The sequence below is a fragment of the Pan paniscus genome, chromosome 16, assembly GCF_029289425.2.
Source record: "Pan paniscus chromosome 16, NHGRI_mPanPan1-v2.0_pri, whole genome shotgun sequence".
Classification (NCBI taxonomy): Eukaryota; Metazoa; Chordata; class Mammalia; order Primates; family Hominidae; genus Pan; species Pan paniscus.
The window spans coordinates 55719074-55742118 of record NC_073265.2 but is presented as its reverse complement, the minus strand read 5'-3'; the positions used below and the strand labels follow the sequence as shown (position 1 = coordinate 55742118).

The 23045-nt window shown below is 46.6% G+C and overlaps 1 protein-coding gene across 1 annotated transcript in view; it reads right to left on the bottom strand.

Moving 5' to 3' along the window:
• The window catches only part of MAP2K1 (mitogen-activated protein kinase kinase 1), a 101788-nt gene that overhangs the window by 1895 nt on the left and 76848 nt on the right, over window positions 1-23045 (bottom strand). The window contains exons 6-9 of the mRNA XM_003827992.6: window positions 7775-7899; window positions 4454-4655; window positions 2353-2417; window positions 378-439 (exon numbers count right to left, since the gene is read on the bottom strand). Coding sequence (XP_003828040.1) covers window positions 378-439; window positions 2353-2417; window positions 4454-4655; window positions 7775-7899 — 454 coding nt within the window. The remainder of the gene's footprint in view (window positions 1-377; window positions 440-2352; window positions 2418-4453; window positions 4656-7774; window positions 7900-23045) is intronic.

The following is a 23045-nucleotide window of genomic DNA, read 5'->3' as shown; positions in this document are numbered from 1 at the left end:
TTGCATGCCTGTCTTCTCTGCACACTAGAGGCTGAGGATTGCCTGGGCTTGATTCATCCTCCTGTTCTAAGCACAGTATCATGCCCACAGTAAGTTAATACATTCTTGCTGAGTTAAACTAAGGTCAAAAAGCAACGTGCCAATCCCTGGAGAGCAAGTACCAAAAGGAGCAGCTACTACATCCATGATGTAGTTAGACATGCCACATAAGTCTTGGCACTCTAAAAAAGGGCTTATGGCAGCAGCCAAGAATCATCAGACGGGAGGGTAAAGGGCAAAACTCTGCCTGCAGAAGCAATGCCGGTGCTTCCAGAAATGGGGTGGGGAGCCTGACAAATCCAGAGTATACGCTTCCAGAGAACAAGGAGCCAACTTACCATTTATTCACAAAATCTTGAAATTCCAGACTGAACACTCCACTGGGCAGTTTTGGAGGAGGCTGCAAACACATGTTGAGATAAGAAAAATGCCTGGCTCCTTGCTCCAGCCATCTCCTCTCCCCATCCCACCCCTACCACCAGCCAGTGCTACTTTTTTTTAAAGTCTTCTCTGCAGTCCAAAGGCAGTACTACTCTCATCCAGTCAAGGAAAGGCACAGGTAGAAGGCCAGTGCTGCCTGTTGGGTAACCATGTTGGAACCACTGATCTCAAATAGCACATTTAGAATTGGGACCAAGTCAAGTCCACTCACTTGTCGGGTGATTTTGAACTAATCACTATTCCTCTATGAACCTCAGTTTACTCTTCTATGACATGAAGAGGTTGGGCCTAATGATCTCAGGGACCCTTTCAAGCTCTGACACTCTACAATGGTAAATCTTGGAGTGCGGCATGGGAACGTAACCAGCAATTTACTGGCAGCAACAGCTAGGGGCACGTGCAAACCACCAGGCATAGCCCAGGTCTGACAGCACCTGCAGAAGCAAACCGGTTTTTAAAAATCCCTTTTCTGAGCCCTAGAGAGGCAGTGAAAAGTTAATAAAACGTTAACTGACAGAGGGCTGGATCTCGAAGAATGTTACCTGTACATTCCAGAAATGAGGCTGTTTTCAGATTTTCCCATGGTGATCATGCAGCACTATACAGTACAAGGCTCTGGAGCACTGGGCTCATGGCGTTCCATGCAGTCCAGGAAATGTGGGCCCACTTATGTACCTGGGCTGGGAGCTGTGTGTACCCATGCTGACCCACAGACATAATGTCCATGATGTCACTTCTCTGATGCACAGCCCAAAATCTCGTTTTTAATTTGAGATTAAAAATGAGACACTGATCCCCAACACAAAGCCCAACCTAGTGCTCTTCCTTTGAGGGCCATGTCAGTCTGATCTTAGGTGAGGACTAGAACTCAGCTCTTAGAACAGTGACCCAGAGCAAGCCCCATTCTGCAGACTGTCCCCACTGCTGAGGGAATCAAGGGACCATTCAAGGGAGAGAGGAGACCAGCAGCTTGGCCTCCAGAGGCAGCATCCATTCCTTCTGAACAGGAAAGAGCTAGGCAGCAGAGGGGCTGTGTGCCAGCAGAGGCTGCAGTAGAACAACTGCCATGCAGCCAAGCCTCCTAGGAGGTAAGAATGGGAGGTGGGAGGTGGGAGGTGGCAAGGAAGAAAGAGCACTGGGTGGGAAGGACCTGGGCTACTTTTCATCTCGGAGGCTCAATTTCCTCACCTGTTTGAAGAGGAACCAATTTGGCCTACCTCAGCAATGCTTGGGAGAATTGCATGGGAAATTAATGTGAAATTTTGGAAGAAAGCAGTGCACACTAGGAGACGCAATGGCGCATCTAACCTCAGATATCCCTTCCCTTAATGTGACTACCACCCAGAACCACCTAGCCTAGGTCCCCAGCAGTAGAGGATGGATGGCTTTTTTTCTGACTCCTACAAATGCAACATCCTCTGCCTCCCTCAAATCCTTAAGCAGTGACGAACTAATCCTGAAACTGCTTTTCTACAGCCCATGTATAAAGCTGTGCATACAGTAAAGAGAGGTTAAATTAAACTCCCTAGTAGACTGAACCTGTGACAGCGATGTGTTTTTTTGTTTTGTTTTGTTTTTCCCAGAGTCAACCTCCGCCTCCCAGGTTCAAGCAATTCTCATGCCTCAGCCTCCCGAGTAGCTGGGACTACAGACGTGCACCACCATGCCCAGCTAATTTTTGTATTTTTAGTAGAGATGGGGTTTTGCCTTGCTGGCCAGGCTGGTCTCGAACTCCTCACCTCGTGTGATCCACCCGCCTCAGCCTCCCAAACTGCTGGGATTACAGGCGTGAACCACTGCACCCGGCCACCTGGGTGTTTTCTTAAGATGAGCAAGTAAATTCCAAGGTGAAGGAAACCAGGCAGTACTTACCTCGTTGACTATGTAATCCAACAACTCAAAAATTGCCATGGGAGGTCGGCTGTCCATTCCGTATGCTACAAATTTTATAAAAAGAAAAAATACTTCTCAGAAACAGATTACTTGTTAATATGAGGCAAAGGGTTGGGCATGGATCCCTGGGACCAGAACAGGGTCATGGACAATAAACATTAAACAGCCACAGATAAGGCTTGAACACAGAGGGGACCAGCAAAGGCCAGGGTACAAGTCTGGGCTCTGCCACATCTTAAGTTCGTAACCTTTGGCAAATCAGTTCACTGCTGAGCCAAACAAAGTTCTGAGTTTTGTAAAGCAGAGACATAATAATTATGTCTGTCCTTTCCCCCTTCCTTCTATTGAGAGAGGCACAAATGAGATAGCAACTAAATAACTAAAGGACTTAGTTTTAATTCTCCATGAAGTTGTGTTTCTTCCTTTTGTCTCCTAGAGTCACGGGCGAGCCTCAGAGGCCACAGCCACCAGCCCCTCCAATGACCTGCCATCAGCTACCTCTAGCCCCCTCTGCTTTCCCCTTTATACAAGCTCTCTCTCATGTGGACCTCATGGAGGTACAGGGCAGGTATCCCTGGCCAGACAGGAGCTACATAAAAAACAGTTGGCTAGGTCAGGCTATTCCCTGAGTACCAGGTTTACTTCCCAGTATTCACATTCAGAGAGGCAGGTGGTACTGCACAGTGTTTATCATCTTGGGAGTCAGACTTGGCCACTTGCAAGCCTATGTGGCCTTAACAAGTGCACTGTGCCTCAGTTTCCTCATCTTTAAAATTCAGATTATAGTCGTGATCACAAATGAAATGCTATTAAAATTATATAATGCTAGGCAAATCCGTGGACACAGAAAGTAGATTAGTGGTTGTCAGTGGATCAGGCAGGGGGGAGTGGGGGATGGGGTTTCTTGCTGGGGTAATGAAAATGTTCCAGAATAAGACAGTGGTGATGGCTGCACAACATGGAACAATACACTAAAAACCACTGAACTACATACTTTAAAATGTGAATTTTGTCTTATGTGAATTCTATATCTCAATAAAAAATAAATCTACCAAAAGTCATGATTAAAAAATTAGAATGCAGTGGCTCATGCCTATAATCCCACCACTTTGGGAGGCCAAGGCAGGAGGATCACTTGAGCCCAGGAGTTCCAGACCAGCCTAGTCAACATAGCGAGACCTCATCTATACAAAAAAATTAAAAAAATTAGGCATGATGGCGCATGCCTGTGGTCTCAGCTACTCAGGAGGCTGAGGCAGGAGGATCACTTGAGCCCAAGAGGTCAAGGCTGCAGTAAGCCATGATGGCACCACTGTACTCCACCCTGGGTGACAGAGCAAGACCCAGTATCAAAAACAAAACAAAACAAAAAAACCCCACAAATTAGAAGCCAGTCATGGTGGATCATGCCTGTAATCTCAGCATTTTGGGAGGCTGAGGCGGGAGGATTGCTTGAGCCCAAAAGTTCAAGACTAACCTGAGCAACATAAGGAGACTATATCTCTACAAAATAAAAAACCACCTAGCTGAGCATGGTGGCATGTGACTGTGGTCCCAGCTACTCAGGAGGCTGAGGTAGGAAGATCACTTGGGCCTGGGAGGTTTGAGGCTGCAGTGAGCTGTGATCATGCCATTGCACTCCAGCCTGGGTGACAGAGTGAGCCCCTTCCCTCCCAACCCCCGCAAATAAATTATAACCTGTAGTCCCAGCTACTCTGGAGGCTGAGGGAGGAAGACTGCTTGAGCCCAGGAGTTGAAGACTGTGACTAGCCACTGCACTGGGCAACATAGCAAGACCCTTAATAATAAAAATAAATAAATACAAAAGGTTAGATAATGTATACAAAGTCCTAAGTGCAGTACCTAGAACATAGTACGTACTCAACAAATGGTAGGAAGTTGTTGGTAGTAACAACACCCACCTGGAGACCCTTGCTGCTTCCCCTGGCCCTAGCCTGGCATCCAGGGACAGAGAATCAGTCTTGGCAGAATGTACAGAGAATCAGCCCTCCAGAAACCCCTGAAAGTAAGGGACCCTCCCCTCCAACAGTCCAAGATGGGGACACACCAGGCTACTCACAGCTAAGGGGCCTCCCGGGGGTCCTTGGCCTGGGTGGGGTCTCAGCCGCATCTCCTTCCACCTGGCACCCAAACATCAGCTCCAGCTCCTTGGCATCTGGAGGAGGGATGGGATACCTCCCAACCGCCATCTCTACCAGAGACAGTCCCATGCTCCAGATGTCTGACTGCACAGAGTAATGAGTCCCCTGGAGTCTTTCTGGCTGCAGGAGAGACAGACAGTGATAATCACCTAACCTAACTTGGACCCCTGGGTCTGCTAATGCATTTTCTCTTCTGTCCCTTCTCAATAGTTCATATCCTGTTTCAAGAGCTCCACTAACCTCTTGAATTTGGCCTCCTGCCTACCCCCAACACTGTGTTTACCAAATCCTAGCTGGCTTCTGTGGCTTTAACCCCTCATCCCTGCTCTATTTCTCCTATAATCTGGCCTAAATTGACAGACCACATGTAATCGGCTGTGCCCTGGCTGCCAATACAGCCTGTGGTTCCAGCTTTACCCAGCTTGGCCACAGTCTTGCACGCGCAGGGCAGCCTGTCCGAAGCCCAGCATGAGAGGCTCATCTTGTCACTGAATCTGAAACATGAAGCTTGTGGAATGCGGGTTGGGAGTGAGGTGGTGCCGTGGATACATAGAACAAAAGATCTGGGGTCAGTGGGCCTGAGACTTAAATCCCAATTCCGGGACTTACAAGCTAAAGGATCCTGAATATCAGCCTCATCTATAAAATGGGGCTGCTGCTGGGCCGGGACGCAGTGGCTCACACCTGTAATCCCAGCACTTTGGGAGGCTGAGGCAGGCGGATCACATGAGATCAGGAGTTCGAGACCAGCCTGGCCAACATAGTGAAACCCCATCTCTACTAAAAATACAAAAATTAGCTGGACATGGTGGTGCATGCCTGTAATCCCAGCTACTTGGGAGGCTGAGGCAGGAGAATCACTTGAACCCGGGAGGCAGAGGTTGCAGTGAGCCAAGATCGCACCACTGCACTCCAGCCTGGGCAAGAAGAGCGAAAACTCCATGTCGGAAGAAAAAAAGGTCGGGGGGCGGGGGGGGCGGTGGCTGATGATGATGAAAATGACAGTAACAATGACATAAGAAAACTCTACTTAGGATTACTAAGAAGATCAAATCAAATGAAAATGTACAGCCAGGCGCGGTGGCTCACGCCTGTAACCCCAGCACTTTGGGAGGCCGAGGTGGGTGGATCACAAGGTCAGGAGATCGAGACCATCCTGGCTAACACGGTGAAACCCCGTCTCTACTAAAAATACAAAAAAATTAGCCGGGCGTGGTGGCACACGCCTGTAGTTCCAGCTACTCGGGAGGCTGAGGCAGGAGAATGGAGTGAACCTGGGAGGCAGGGCTTGCAGTAAGCCGAGATTGCACCACTGCAATCCAGCCTGGGTGACACAGTGAGACTCCATCTCAAAAAAAAAAAAAAAAAAAGAAAATGTATGTCAAATGTTGTAAAATGCAATACAAATATTGGTTGATATTGGTGGGAAAAGCCAAAGAGAAAAAAAGTATACAGTGCTATACAAAAGCATTATTTTTAATGAGCATTATTTGAAATAGCACATGTATTTCAAGAACCCTACCGAAAAAATCTTTATTCTGGCCATAGTATATTCACGTAGACATTAACTTCTCCAGTAGCATTTTTCACTAACTCCAACACTGGACTATTTCGTAACTGACCATATAACCAAAAAAACCCCAACCATTAAACCCTTGATTAGTAACTCCCAGGGCCTGTTAATGGATTTTGAACTTGAGAGTTGGCAGTCAAATGGCCCAGGATGCCAGCTGCTCAGTTATTAGACATTTAGGGAAGAAGCAATGAGGAGATGACAGAGAAAGAGAGTTCCACTGTGGGTCACTGGAGGGGAGGGGTGGGGATGTGGGTCAGTGCCAGGTGAGTGATGTTGACAGTGGCTGGAGTCTCAGTGGGGGGTAGGTGCCAGCAAGAAGGAATGAGGATGTGTTCACACTGGGATCTGGGCACAGGTGCCAAATCCTCCCCAAGAGGCAAATGAGGGTGTGCTGTGCAAAGGGCGTCTGCCTGGCAAGGGGGCAGCTAGCTTTCAATCCTGGCTCAGCAAGGTTAAGTAGGCAGGTTGCTTAACCTCCCTGAATCTAGACTTCCTCACCTCTAAAATGGGAACAATAATCTTTATTTCCTGGGACAACCACATGGATCAAATGAGACCTTCCAGGGACATGACATGTGCTTTGACAGAGAACACATAAAATGCTTTGTACAAGTTAAGATCTGAGCCTCTGCGCCTGTCCCCCCCTCCATGCGGGCCTGCACTCCCCGCCACTTCTGTAAAGACTGCCTACTCACTCCAACGCTCCTCCACTCTGCCGCACTTCAGCACTGGCCCAGACTCACGTTTCCACCTTTCCAAATCATTCTCAGAAATGTTTTATCCATGTACCTTCCCACTCAGCCAACTAAACATCTACCCACTTGCCAAGCATTCCCTGAACACCTACCACATGCCAGGCCCCATGCCAGGCACTAAGGACAAGAGAGACACCTTGTCCCTGTCCCCAAGGAACCGGTGGTATGGAGGAGGGAAGAAAACACACTGGTGCTGCCATAGTGTGAGGATGGCCCCACGCAACGCTCTGGTGACAGTGTGAGCCAGCAGAGCCAGGAGCAGGAGGGAATACCCTCAACACAGGGTGTTGGCTGAAGTGGAGCAGAGACTCTGGCGAGGGGTCCAGGTATGCTGCAGTTAGAAGGAGGGGTACATGTCTGACAGACATAGTGAAGAGGGAGAAAAGAGGCTGGACAATTCTGAACAGACTCTCAGGAGTTGGGAGCTACAAGATACTGAAAGGACGGGCTGCTGAGAAGGCAGGTTAAAAGCCAATGCTCAGGTTTCTACCTTGGGAAACCAGGGAGATGATGCTGTCTATTTACTGCTAAGAGAAAAGGAGAAGGTGAGGTAGTTTGGGGTGGATCATATCTGAGCATCCTGGGTTTGTGGATCTGAAGACTATCATGTAGAGATGCCCAGAGGGGAGCTGGAGCTCACAGTCCTTCAGAAAGAAAGCCACACTCTGGAGCTGGACAGTCCTTTCAGTGAGTCAAGGCCCCAGTATCCCAGTTATGCTCCAAGGCCTAAGAAAGACCAAGACCATCTTCCCATTCAACTTCATCTCCTCAGGGCAGAGCACTGTGCCTCCTCCCTCACTTCTTGTCCCCTACCCAGCACAAGACTCTGGCTCCACAGGAAAGGCACCCACTGGGCTCCTCTCCCTGAACGTACAAGAACCTCAAGCAATGGAAACTTCTGTTCATACCGACATGTAGGACCTTGTGCCCACGAAGGAGTTGGCCATGGAGTCGATGAGCTGCCCGCTGACCCCAAAGTCACAGAGCTTGATCTCCCCACGGGAGTTGACTAGGATGTTGGAGGGCTTGACATCTGCAGGGAAGAGAAAATAGAAAAGGAGGGAACTGACACAGGTAGATTGGGGAAGAGAAGGATCAGCATTCCACACAGACCAGCCCTGACCACAAGTCCCAGGACCACACCCCCGTCCGCCATCAGAGGCAGCCCTTGGCTTGCAAACACTGTACACCAAGGCCCTTTGTTCTGAGTTCAAGAAGCAACTGTCAGGAGATGAAATGAGCAGCTGCTGTAGAAGTAGAACAGAAAGACAGTCGATTTCCACCCTCTAAGAATGCAGACTTGGCCAGATGATCCACAGGAAGGAGTCCGTTATCATGAACAGTCAGGATTTCAAAGTCTGTTGCTTCAACCACCCCTACTGGTAAGATATAGTATCTATGGCTGGATCATGAAGGAGGCAGAAAAAAACAAGTAATAAGACCTATCTGCTTGCTGAGGCTACACAGGCTAGAAGGGGACAGGGTTTGGCAGGAATTCCCATTCTAGACTTCTGCACCAGGCATGGAGCATGTGGGTCTTTTTCTTACAAATATGTGTGGCAGGGGTGGGAGCTGAGTCATGATTCCATTCCATTCCACTGGAGTCACTCACCTAACAGCCTACACAGGTACATCTACCCTGCCAGTCAAGGGGAACCCCTTGCTACCTGGAGCTGGAACGTGAGAGGCCTTAAAGCTGCTCCTCAGAGTCAAAACGATGCCCCCATCCCCCTTCCTTGCACTCTTATTATCACCCCATCCCACCCATCCGGTCACTGTCACAAATACCAGTACATTGGCCCTTAGTTTGCAGAGACCTAAATTTCCAAACATTTTTTCTTCCGCTGTATCCTCTGATTCATACAACTGTCCTGTAAAGTGCATAGACCAGGGTCAATTATCCTCATTTATAGGTGAGAAAACCAAGGCTGGGACTTGGTGAAGGCCCCTGGAGCAGGGCTTTGTGGAGCAGACATCAGCAAACAATGACACTCACTTTGAGGGCAGACCATATCTAGGAAACATCCTAAACCATGACATCCTAAACCTATATGGTGTCTATATTAATAGTCATAATATAGACACCATATAGGACATCTAGAAAATCACAGAAAAAACCCAAACCTCCTATAATACAACCCAGCAGAACCACTAATAACATTTCATTATTTTTCTCTTCGATACTGTCATATGAATGCATTTATTATTTTTTTTTTTTAGACACAGAGTCTCACTACATTGCCCAGGCTGAGCTTGAACTCCTGGGCTCAAGCAATACACCTGCTTCAGCCTCCCAAGTAGCTGGGACTATAGGCGTGAATCACCATGGCTGGCTATTTATTCTTAAACAGATTCAAACAGGTCTATTTAAGTATCTTTCCAAGGACAAATTGAAAAACAAAAGCCGGGCGGTGCCTCATACCTATAATCCCAGCACTTTGGGAGGCCAAGGCAGGAAGATCACCTGAGGTCAGGAGTTTGAGACCAGCCTGACCAACATGGTGAAACTCCCATCTCTACTAAAAATACAAAAATTAGCCAGGAGTGGTGGCGGGCGCCTGTAATCCCATCTACTTGGGAGGCTGAGGCAGGGGAATCACTTGAACCTGGGAGGAGGAGGTTGTGGTGAGCCGACATCATGCCATTGCACTCCAGCCTGGGTGACAGAGCCAGACTCCATCTCAAAAAATACATTTATTAAATAAATAAATAAAAATAAAAAATTAGCGTGGTGGCGCATGCTTGTAATCCCAGCTACTCAGGAGGCTGAGGCAGGAGAATCACTTGAACCTGGGAGGCAGAGGTTGCAGTGAGCTGAGACCACGCCATTGCACTCCAGTCTGGGCAACAAGAGTGAAACTCTGCCTCAAAAAAATAAATAAAAATAAAAATAATAAAAAAAAAATCATGACCCTCTAATATCCCAGTGCCCCAACTCCACTTGGCCCCTCTTCATCTTCAGCCTGGGGGTAATCACCATTCCAGGCCAGCTCTAGCCTCTCTCTGCCCCAATCAGCTGCAGGAGGGCAGGACGTTGGCTGTCTGCCTCATCACTCTAAGCCCTGAGCCCAAACTGTATGTGACAGAGGGCAGGTGCTCCAAAAGCCCTTGTTGAATGAATGGTTCTAAATGCACCATGGATACATGCATGCACACACTGCATCACTGGTGTAGTCCTCCTAAGACCCAGCCCTCATCATGTCACTCCCCTACCCCACAGTGTGCAGACCCAAGTCAGGCTCTTCAGTAAAGGAACACAGGATACAAATCTTTGCAAACCCCTCTGCGACCCTCGTCTCCTACACATAGACTTTCAGAAGAGAGGTGCCAGAAGCAGCCTTAGAGGGCACCTAGTTCCTCCCCTTCATGATGAAAACAAAAAGTCTAAGGCCCAGCAGGATATGGTGGCTCACGCCTGTAATCCCAGCACTTTGGGAGGCCTAGGTGGGCAGATCACCAGAGGTCAGGAGTTCAAGACCAGCCTGGCCAACATGGTGAAACCTTGTCTGTAGTGAAGATACAAAAATTAGCCAGGTGTGGTGGCACACGCCTGTAATCCCCAGCTACTCAGAAGGCTGAGGCAGGAGAATCATTTGAACCTGGGAAGCAGAGGTTGCAGTGAGCCAAGATCACACCACTGCACCCCAGCCTGGGTGACAGAGTGAGACTCCTCTGTCTCCAAAAAAAAAAAAAAGAAGGCTAAGGCCCAAGAGATCCAGCAACTTGTTCAAAGTCACACAGCAAAAACTGGGTAAAGCTGAAAGCAGATCCCAGGCCCTCTGACACTTACACCTGTCCTCTTCTACCCACCCTGCTGCCATGCTCTAACGGTCATCACCTACTGTCCACTGAACACCTGCTACCTTACCTGTGGGCTCTGTGTGGGCAGTCAAGAAACTGACCAAGTCCCCCACTGTCATGAAGCTTAAATTTTATTGTGAGGAGACAGACAAATCAATGAACAAATGTGTAACATCAGGTGGTCTTAAATGGCACAAAGAAAAATAGAAAACCCAGCCAGGTGCAGTGGCTCACATCTGTAACCCCAGCACTTTGGGAGGCTGAGGTAGGCGGATCATTTGAGGTCAGCATGGTGAAACCCTGTCTTTACTAAAAATACAAAAATTGGCTGGGCATGGTAGCACATCACCTGTAATCCCAGCTACTAGGGAGGCTGAGGCAGGAGAATTGCTTGAACCCGGGAGGTAGAAGTTGCAATGAGCCGAGATCGTGCCACTGCACTCCAGCCTGGGCAAAGAGTGACACTCTGTCTCAAAAAAAAAAAATATATATATATACCTGTATATATACACCTGTATATATATATATACACCGGTATATATACCTGTATATATACCGGTATATATATATACCTGTGTGTGTATATATATATACAGGTATATATATATACACACACACACATATCTGTGTATATATATTTAACATATGTGTGTATATATATTTAACATATATATATACACTATATATATATATACCTGTATATGTTAAGTATATATACACAGATTTATATATATATATATAATAAAACCCTGTGAGGACAGAGAGAGTAGGGGGGTACTGTTGTGACAGGGTGGCAAGGAACGGCCCTGTGAGGAGAGGATATTTGAGCAACGATGTGAACAGAGAGAGGGAGCGAGCCATGCAGCCTCTCAGAGAACCACGGGGAGATTCTGAACTTCGGGAGGAGAGGGGCGAGCTCTGTTCTTTCCCTGGGCCTAGTGTTAGGACAGGGCCCACAAACACTTCGGCCGAGGCATGAGTCCAGCAGTTGCTTGTTGGAGGTGTACCTCCTCATCCCACCATGCCCATGGCCCCTCAGAGGACCGGTGTTGGGTACCTGGCCCCTGGAGGTCAGGTGCTCAGGATTTGGAAAATGATGCTGAAAATGGAACGAGACTGAGAAGGGTAAGGGGTGTGACAGTGCCTGCTGGGGCGGCACACCAAGGGGCTCCAACACAAGCCCTCTTCCACTCCTCCCACCCAGTGCCATTGCCTCTCATCCATGCCAGGCCACACGGCACCAGGCTCCCTCACCCGGCCCACACTCTCCCCATGGGCTGTTTAGGCATGATCTGTTAAGCCTGTTTTAGAGTAAAAGAGCAGCACTGGCTAGTGAGACAGAAGCCCTGTGTCAAATCCTGACCCTGCCACTTACTCTACATGCAGCCCTGAGCAAGTCACTTGACTTTTCTGGGCCATGGTTTGCCATGATTGAAACAGTCACAATGGCGGCTCTCATACCATCACAAGTTACAGACCAGGATTGATGTAATAAGGCATGGCATATAAGCAGCACACCATGTTATAGGAATAGACAATGATTGCTTCACAGGCTGCCCTCCAAGATCGGCAGTTCACAGAACCAGACACCTCTCCTTCCCCACAAGAACACAGTCTCCTCCACCCAGTCCAGCAGCTTCTTCCTCTGCTGGCTCAGACACCTCTCTTCAGACTACAGCTGCTGCTCAGGCATGGCTGTGCTGCCTCTAGCTGTCCTTGTATCTGATCTCTATTCACATGGCAAGCAAGCCTCCTTTTTTCAAACTTACATAACACAGCTTGCCACCATCCCTGGCTGTCAGCTCCAGCTTCTCCCACCCGCTCCAGGGAAAAACACTGCCTAGGAGGCAGCAGAGATGGAAGGGGTTGGAGAGGAGGAGAAGGGAAATTCTGAGGGGCTTTTCACTGCTAGACCACATTGGTCCTGGGAGCCAGATCCCGGAGGGCCTCACAAGAAGCCACCTGGAAACCTGGGCACATGAGATCACTGAACCCCAGAGCATGCTGCTGGAGCCGCCACGCTAGGACATCCCTCTTGCCCCTGCTCCTGCCACACCCAAGTCTAGCTCTTCTCTCGGGACAGAAAAGAGGTACACGATGGCAGACAAGTCCAGAGAGAGTTCATTTCTTGATCTCCCTCAGCACCCCACACTTGCTTCCCACAATAGCCAGGCCCTTCACACACTGTTCCTGTCTCCAGCATCTTCTCCCTCCCCCCGCCTACACAGAAACCAGCACTCCTCCAGCGGGACAGCCCCTGCACAGAGCCTGCCATGGCTCCCCTCTGCCTCAGAGCACAGTCCCAAGCCCCTCTGCCCGCCTTTCCATGCCCTCCACTGTTTCTTCCTTTCCTCTCCAACTTCACACCACAACACGTCTCCACATCCACTTCTTCCTGGTTGGGGCTGGCCTGCCTCTCTAACTGCCCCTGTGTAAGAGTCTCGCCTTCTCTTGTGCTGGTCCTTGCATCTAAAAAGTCTTCCTTTCAAATCACCCTGTCACCTCTACTCCTAGATGCCTAGTTCTTCTGAATCCCCTTCCCAACTTGGGATAATGCCCTGCTCCTGGAGTCCTGGGAGGATTAACTGGGCTTCCTCTCACATTCTCCTAGCAGAGCCCTCAAACATTCAAATCACAGGCCCAGTCCTTCTCTACTTCCTGAGGCCACCTCTGGGCCTTGCGTTCTCTTTCTGATCCTTTGATAACTGAAAGGTGATGCTGAGAGGGTCCCCAGCAGCTGGCTGGCCAGGCTGCATTCTGGAGGAAGCATCAACCACCTAGTAGGCTCCCAGGCTCATAAGCTTCCCTAGGAATCCCACAGGAGGCTGAGATCTAATAACCCCAATTCTGCTCAGCTTCTGTGACAATGAGTATGGGTAACCCCTCCTTCCTCAAAAATGAACAAGGAGGTTTTATGAAAAACTCAGAAAGTATGTTCTTCTCCGATATTTTCTGTCCCAGAAATAACACTATTCAAAGCCTCCTGATTTTTCCCTCAAGAGCACACATTTTGAAGTTTAACTATAAAGTATTTTCTAGCCCTCTAAAATAAGGTGTTTGGATAAAACAATTTAGGGAGTCATTTATTTATTCTAGAAACACAGAGTATCTGCACTGAGCTAAGAGTAAAAAGGACACAGGGATTGTCACCATCAGGGGAGACAGAATCCAACAAATGACAAGAACATGTGCACGTGTAAGGGCAAAGATGAAGATGTGGTCAAGGCCCCGTGGACTCGTTCTAAATTCTTCCAACCAGGTGGGATGGGTGCCACCCATCAGATGATAGCCTGAGTAGCTGACAAGGCCCTGGCAGGCAGATGAACCAAGGTGAATCTCGGCCTTCTATGTGTTTCCACTATATCCTAATACCTTCATTTTGTTTGGTTTAGGCTAATATTAAAAGCAGCTGAATTCCCTAAGGCAAGATGGAAGACGGTGGGGCTTGGGGGAAGAGAAAGGCAGTGGAGGGGTGGAAGTGGGGAGCCCAAAAGAAAGAGAAGAGGTGGAAGGAAGGAGCGAGGGGCTGCTGAGAAACAAGCAGAGTGACACAGGGAAGCTGGATTCTTGCTCATCTGTGACAAAGGCTGAATCCAAAAGTAGATAAGCAACAGTTAAAGGATTTTAAAAAAAGGCAAATGAAGATTTTTTTAAATGGCGACTTTAGGCTTCAAACAACCTCTTCTTAGTATCCTTGGCAAAGCCTTAATAACTCTCCCCACTCAAGACGAAGAAACAGAGAGAAAGGGAGCTGACCTGGATGAGTCAAATCGCACCCTCTACAGAGCCACCTCCAGCCATCCATGGCCTCAGGAGCTAATTAAGTAGCAGAGATAATTAAAATTCTGAGAAAATCCCCAACTCTTCAATTAGCCATTACCTGTAAGCTCTTTTCCCCCACCCAAATTTCCTTCCCCAAGAGCATTGGAAAAAAAAAGCCAGGATGCAGCTGAGAGACTAGGTGGGAGAATGAGAGGTGCAGGCGAGCCTAGCAGACCTAAGAAGATCCTACAACAGCTCTGATTTATGGAACACCTGCTATGTCAGGCCTTTTAAATATACTATCTTTTTTTTTTTTTTGAGACAAGTCTTACTCTGTCACCCAGGCTAGCGTGTAGTGGCATGATCTCAGCTCACTGCAACCTCTGCCTCCCCAGTTCAAATATACTATCTTCTTTAATCCTTACAGTAACACTGTGAGGTAAGCATTATAAACCATTGCACACAGATGAGAAACACTGAGGCCTAGAATAGGAAGGCGTCACCTGTTAGGGTGACACAGGGAGTTAACGATAGGGCTAAGGGTTAGAACTCAGACCCCTGAGGGAGCGTTCTCTCCAGGATCTAAAAAATCAGGGCCCAGACAACAGGACTAAAGGCAACCCATAATAAGTTGTACTCCAAAGTTTCACAAGAGCCCTTATTGAGCTGTGGCCGGGGAAGGAATCATTCACATTACAGATGTAACGAGCTTTATTTCTGGGAACAAGGATTTGACTTGGGGCAGGCTGAAATCCCTGAAATTCAGTAAGGAGAGAATAGTTCTCCACTCCAGTTTAGCGAGTGAGCATGATGCTTCTTTCTCAGCTCCAGTCCATTATCCTTCTTGACAAGGCCAACTGCAAGAAACGTGCTAACAGCAGGAACCAGAGGTTGTTTCCCACCTCCTGATTAGCAACTGAATTCAAACAGGGAGCCTCCAGAGCATGCCTGCCAGGTCCTAACAAGCAACTATTTTTATCTCCCTCACTTTCAAGATTTTTACAACCAAGCCCAGAAACTGCATTTTAAGTTTCTTTTCTTCCTTCCCTTCCAAGCCTCATTAGTTTTGAAATGCTCTCCTTCTCTACCCTCCCTACACCCCTCTCTGCCAATTCACTGCTCATCCCCTGACCCAGAGGGCCCACAAACCCTGACAATCAAACATGAAATGATGTTGCAGGAGCTTAGGATTTGCTTTTCATTGGCACACAACATTCCAATAAATTATCTAAATTTTTAGACCAGGCATGGTGGCTCAGGCCTGTAATCCCAGCACATCAGGAGGCTAGGGCGGGTGAATTGCTAGAGGCCAGGAGTTCAAGATCAGCCTGGGCAATGTGGCAAAACTCTGTCTCTACTAAAAATACCAAAAAAAATTATCCAGGCATGGTGGTGTGCACCGGTAGTCCCAGCTACTCAGGAGGCTGAGGCATGAGAACTCATTGAACCCGGGAAGCAGAGGTTGCAGTGAGCTGAGATTGCACCACTGCACTCCAGCCTGGGTGACACAGCGAGACTTTGTCTCAAAAAAGTAAAATAACATAAAGTAAATTATCTAAAATTTTAATACAGGATGTAACAAAAGCCAGAGCAAAAGGTATAGGGGATACAGAGAGAAGAGAGGTATAATAAAATAAAGGAAAGAAGAGCAGTCAAGGGAAATGCTTATGAATCCCAGATTCCCTGACAGCACTCTTTTTTTTGGCTGGAGTGCAGTAATATGATCATGGCTCACTGCAGCCTCGACCTCCTAGGCTCAAGCGATCCTCCCACTTCAGCACACGCCACCATGCCCAAGTAACTTTTTCTTTTTTTGGTAGACAGGGTCTCCCTGCTTTGCCCAGGCTGGTCTCAAACCCCTGGGCTCAAGCAAGCCTACTGCCTCAGCCTCCCAAAGTACTGGGATTACAATCGTGAGCCACTACGCCCAGCCTGATCTCTCATTTTTCATGACCCTTCGTAATATTTGGCAGAATAGTCCTAGTTTACAGATATGGAAGTTGAGGCTGGAGGATAAAATCTCTTGCCAAAGGTCACAAAATAACATTAAAACAGCATATTTCCCCCACCAGATTATTTGGGCTACCTCAGAGGAGCAGATATGCAATGTATCACAGTATCACAAACCCAATCAACCACCTACAGGCAGGAGAACAAACCTGGCTAACTTGAGTTCTTATCATATGCTATTCAAGAAACGGAAGTTAGCTAAAAATCTGTTTTGACCTGCTGAAGGCTAATTTTGTTTAGCAGGAGAGGTGGGAGGTAGTGAGGTGGGTGTTAAACAGTGACAAAAGAAGATAGGCCAGAGTTCTGTTCATTATTAAACAATGAGTAAGTAGGAAAGAATTTCTAGTAAGGTCACCATATTTATGTGACCCAGGCTCCACCAAAGTATGGCCTCCCCATTTGTGCCTGGGTCACAGCTTAACATAATTCGCCAAAAAAGGTCTGGAAAAAAGGTCAAGAAACTACTCACCAGTTATTCCTAGCTTGGGATAACCCGTAATGGAAAGACTTAGAAGAATGTGTTTGACAATTTAAAGACAGATGTCAGGCATTCCTTGTCTCCTCATCACACATACTTCTTTGGGGCAAATGCAGCTTAAGGTGGAGACTGACACAATGAGAACCTTGTCCCTGGCTACAGGGCAGCCCCCTGACCCAGGCTGGGCCACTTACAGCTCCCTATCACCTGGCCACGGTGATCTCATAGGTCTGGGCACACGACCCCTAACAGTCCAATCAGGAGTCCTCGCTCAGAACTTTCTAATTGAAGTGAGAAAAACTCTTCTGATAACAAAACTGTAAAGCAGGAAACCATGGTTCCATCTGGTAGACAGCTGGCCCGAGAGAAGAAAGCCAACATCGAAAGGGAAACAAGTGAGAGGGAGAGATCTAACAGCATTTTTTTTTTTTTCTTTTGAGACGAAGTCTCACACTGTCGCCCAGGCTGGAGTGCAGTAGCACGATCTCAGCTCACTACAACTCTACCTCCCAGATTCAAGCAATTCTCCCTGCCTCAGCTTCCCAAATAGCTGGGACTACAGGCACCCACCACCACATCCAGGTAATTTTTGTATTTTTTAGTAGAGATGGGGTTTCGCCATGTTGGCCAGGCTAGCTAACAGCATCTTTTTTTTTTTTTTTTTTGAGATAGAGTCTTGCTCTGTTGCCAGGCTGGAGTGCAATGGCGCAATCTCAGCTCACTGCAACCTCTGCCTCCCCGGTTCAACCGATTCTCCTGCCTCAGCCTCCTGAGTGGCTGGGACTACAGGCACCTGCCACCACGCCTAGCTAATTTTTGTATTTTTAGTAGAGATGGGGTTTCACCATGTTGGCCAGGCTGGTCTCAATCTCTTGACCTCACGAACTGCCCGCCTTGGCCTCCCAAAGTGCTGGGATTATAGGGTGAGCCACCATGCCCGGCCACTAACAGCATCTTTTTAAAGTATATTTTAATCAAAGTATAAGAGCTAATGGCATTTGAGTCCCTGGATACAATTATACATCAGGCCAGCTGTATTTCTATCCTTCCTGGGGTTTGGTTAGCTGATACAAAAAAAAATCATCTTTATTGTTTGAGCTAATTCAAGTTCATTAGCAACCAAGAATCTTAACACCCAGTGATTCTTATCATCAGCTGGCATCATAAATTTCATTATTAAGTAGGCCATTTAGTGTGGTGTGGAAACAGCACCACTAACTTTGATCTGAAGTTAGGCAGATCTGGGTTTGAATCCTAGCTCTATCACCTACTAGCTCTGTGGCCCCAGCCCAGTTACAGAACCTCTCTGAGCCTTTCCTTGACTGTCAGGTGGGAATAGTAACTCCTACCTGCTAATGTCTGGCAGGTACTAAGTACTCAAATCAGGAGGCTTTAAATGTGAGAAGCACAGAAGTTAGAGTTCAATGGCTCTTGCAGCTTGGAGGGAAAATAAAAGCTAACATTTATTTCAGAAAAAAATATAACCAATATAAGGAATCAGATTCCTTCTCAGCCTGGCTTCTACCTAACATGGCCCCTGTGAAAGGAAAATAAATCTTGGGGCCCCAGAAATCACTAAGCTAAAGGGAAAAATCAAGCTGGGAACTGCTTAGGGCAAACCTGCCTCTCATTCTGTTCAAAGCCATCCCTCCGCTCACTGAGATAAATGCGTATCTGACTGCCTCCTTTGGAAAGGCTAATCAGAAACTCAAAAGAATACAACTGTTTGTCTCTCACCTACCTGGGACCTCGAAGCCCCCTCCCTGCTTCAAGTTGTCCTGCCGTTCTTGGTTCTGTCCAACAGAACCAAGGAACATCTTACATATACTGATGTCTCCTGTCCCCCTAAAATGTATAAAACCAACCTGTGCTTGGACCACCTTGGGCACATGTCATCAGGACCTCCTGAGGCTGTGTCACAGGGTCCTCAACCTTGGCAAAATAAACCTTCTAAATTAACTGAGACCTGTCTCAGTTATTCAGGGTTCACATTTTGGTAACCACCAAGGGATTCTGAGTGGAGGTGCCCCTGACCTTTGACAAATCTCCTATTGGTGGCTGGTACCAGCTTGAGCTATCTTTGTGCCTCAAACCAATCAGACAATTTGCTGACGCCTGGAAGCACCTCCTCCAGAGAATCCCCGATCTCCCAAAATTTGGAGGTGATCTAAAGTTTATTTTGCTGTACAACTCCTTTTTTGTTTCTGAGTTTTACTTGCTTCCGACACAAGGAAGGCAAGTTTTCCTGCTTCTGTGACAATGGAAGGCAAGTAACTCCTTTACGGAGTTTTGAGCTTGCTTCCAACAGGGAGGACAGGTTTGAGTCTTTTCCTGCTTCTAGGATGGTAGAGGGCAGTCTTCAGCATGAAACCCATCCCTAAGTAACTGAATTAGGGTTTGTCTTAGCTACAGTTATGATTAACAACCAGCTGGTCTTAATTTCTCCTTACCATTAGAGCTCTCAGTACTTGTATAGGTTGTGTGATCATTTGTTTTGCTTTACTGTTTCTTTTTGTTGTTGTTTCGGTCTTTTTCCCCTTGGGTTTGACCAACTCTATGCAACTTGATCAAATTTGAAGGAAAGTTCCAAATTATGGGGAACGAGGCCTCTGAAGTGGCTAAATTCCCACACACACACACACACACAAAAAAACAAGAAAAAAAAAGTGGCATGGTGGAGGGAGAAAAACGGCCAGCAAAAGAAAAAAAAGAAAAAAAGGAAAGATTTTTTATTTGACTGCTTAAGGGGCTTTATTCACAAAACAATGCCACGTTTTTGCTAGCCAGGCCAAACTGAAGGAGCAATAGCTATCACCTCAGGCTGCAGTTCCATACATAAGGTTCTGCCTTCTTTTTTTCATGACAGCCTAGGTTTGGTTCCTAAATCAAGCCCTTTCTGAAAGGTTTGATATTTGGTACTTCTGAAACAGCAGCAATTTGTCCAAGCAGAAATATGGCAATGAGATTTAAACAGATTTTTTTAAAGGAGCTCAATGGTTAAAAGTCAGCTTAATTAAAAGCTAACATCCAAGATATGTGTGTGTGTGTGTGTGTGTGTGTGTGTGTGTGTGTGTGTGTGTGTGTTTGTGTGTCTGTCTGTCTTTAAAAGGATTTTATGTTTTGGGTTTGTTTTTTCTCTGTCTAGGACCCTGTCTTTTTTTGAGACAAATTTTTCTTCTTCTCAGTTGACAGAATTCTGTTTTCTTCATTTACTTCTGCTCTCTCTCCTTTCTCTTGCACCCTCTGCTGCATGAGAAACCTAAAATAGTTTATAATAGCCTGGAGTTCCTCAAAAAAAAAAAAAAAACAAAAAAAAGGAGGCACCAGACTCCCTTTGGGGGAGAAACCTGTTTTTCCTCATGGGTCTCCCCAAGAGTATAAACAAGTTCCTCTCAGCTATTAAACTGCTTTTGTATTGTGTTACCTGATTTTCTGACTAAAATAGTTATTGCAACAGAGGCTACTCTTGGGTTTTTAATGAAGAGTGTAGTTTAGACACTTAGAATTGTCTTTGTTTAAAAAACTTTTATTTTGAGACGGAGTCTTGCTCTGTCGCCCAGGCTGGAGTGCAATGGCACGGTCTCGGCTCACTGCAACCTCCGCCTCCTGGGTTCAAGCGATTCTCCTGCCTCAGCCTCCGGAGTAGCTGGGGTTACAGGCGCCTGCCACCATGCCTTGCTAATTTCTGTATTTTTAGTAGAGACGGGGTTTCACCATGTTGGCCAGGCTGGTCTGGAACTGCTGACCTCATGATCCACCCGCCTCGGCCTCCCAAAGTGCTGAGATTACAGGCATGAGCCACTGTGCCTGGCCAAAAAAAAATTTTTTTTTTTGAGACGGAGTCTTGCTCTGTTGCCAGGCTGGAGTGCAGTGGCACAGACTCAGCTCACTGCAACCTCCGCCTCCTGGGTTCAAGCGATTCTCCTGCCTAAGCCTCCCAAGTAGTTGGGATTACAGGCACGCACCACCACGCCCAGCTAATTTTTGTATTTTTAGTAGAGATGGGGTTTCACCATGTTGGCCAGGCTGGTCTTGAACTCCTGACCTCGTGATCCGCCCACCTCGGCCTCCCAAAGTGTTGGGATTACAGGCGTGAGCCACCGCGCCCAGCCAAAAAAAAATTTTTTTAAAAGCATCATGTGGTCTAGCCTCCTTTTTGGAGACCCAGGATTCAGTGTGGGCTCTACTCAGAGCTCAGAGATCCAGTTAAGATAGGCAGTACCTATCTAAATAAATTGGTCTCCTTATACAATCCTATGATAGATTTCTATAATTGTATGTTTGATTTGGCATCCACCTTTAATCTTCCTCTAGCACCACCAGACTTTTCCTCTCTGTACTTTATGATGTAAATTTTGCTTTCTGATTTTTCACCAAAGAGTTGTGTCCTTCAATATGCAGATTTAGGAGCTATTTAGCTGACAACTGCCAAGCATAATGAAACAAGTTATCAAGAGTTTGCAAGTCTTAGACAGAAGGGGGAAAAAAAAAGATCTGTCTTACCTTTAAGATGTACTTCTATCAGTATGTCTAATATGTCCATGTATTTATGTGTTGTGTACACAATGATTTACTACTAAAAAATATAAAACAGCTCTAATTAATTGGCTTAAGGAAAAATAAAAGCACAAATCAAATACTTTATCAGAAAATGAAAGACTAGTCAAATGTTTTCTCAAATTTACGTTGCTTAAGTAAAATCTTTGATAGATAAGCTACCTTTAAAATTGTTGGTAAAGTACTATTAGAAATGCCTTAAGAATAGCCAGGGTACATTTTTGTTTGCATTTTTTGATCAAGAAATTTCATATGTATCCCTGCCAAATATTATAAGGTGTCAAAATTTGGCACAGGGATTACAAAACTATAAACCCAGCCCAAAACAGGATGATCTTTGCTTGTGAGCCACCGGGCGTGGTGGCGCATGCCTGTAATCCCAGCACTTTGGGAGGCCAAGGCAGGCAGATCACTTGAGGTCAGAAGTTCAAGACCAGCCTGACCAACATGGTAAAACCCCATCTCTACTAAAAATACAAAAATTAGTTGGGCGTGGTGGCAGGCACCTGTAATCCCAGTTACTGAGAAAGCTGAGGCAGGAGAATTACTGGAACCTAGAAGGCACAGGTTGCAGTGAGCTGAGATCATGTCACTGCACTCTAGCCTGGGTGACAGAGCCAGACTTTGTTTTAAAAAAAAAAAAAAAAAGATCTTTGCTTCTGTAAATATTGATGAATAAGAGACTGACATTGGTTTAGTGAAAATAGCTAAGTCTTGAATTATTTAGTAAAATAACCATAACTTCTAATCATGTGGCTTTAGGCAGCCTAGTCCCCAGGCAGGAAGCGGGTTTGGGGAAAAGGCTGTTATCGTCTTTGTTTCAAAGCTCAACTATAAACTAAGTTCCTCCCAAAGTTAGTTCTGTCTATGCCCAGGAATGAACAAGGACAGCTTGGAGATTAGAAGCAACATGGAGTCAGTTCGGTCAGATCTTTTTCACTGTCTCAGTTATAATTTCGCAATGATGGTTTCTCTTTTTTTTCTTTTTGAGACGGAGTTTCGCTCTTGTTGACCAGGCTGGAATGCAATGACACAATCTTGGCTCACTGCAGCCTCCGCCTCCTGGGTTCAAGTGATTCTCCTACCTCAGCCTCCCGAGTAACTGGGATTACAGGTGCTCATCACCACCCAGACTAATTTCTTGTATTTTTGTAGAGACAGGCTTTCACAACGTTGGCCAGGCTGGTCTCAAACTCCTGACCTCAGGTGATCCGCCATGCCCAGCCCTGCAGTTTCTCTTTAAAAGCTGGTTTTATAATCAACTATAAAACTCTTAACAGGTGCTCTTGAATACAGGCTTCTGATAACTTTAAAGACTGTGACATCAAAACAGAGAAAAAACTTTCATGACTCATGGAGAGCTGAAATGTTCATGAATATCAAGCAGAACAGGAATTAACTGCATGAACTGAACTTACAGGAGACTGAAGTAATCTTTATTTTTTTTTTTTTTTTTGCTTAAATGCTGCTGATTCTTTGTGTTGTTTTTTAGAGTCAAGGAAACTTTTCTTTTGAGCTATTGAAAGGTTTTAACAATTTGTTTGTTTTTTTGAGATGCAGTCTCGCTCTGT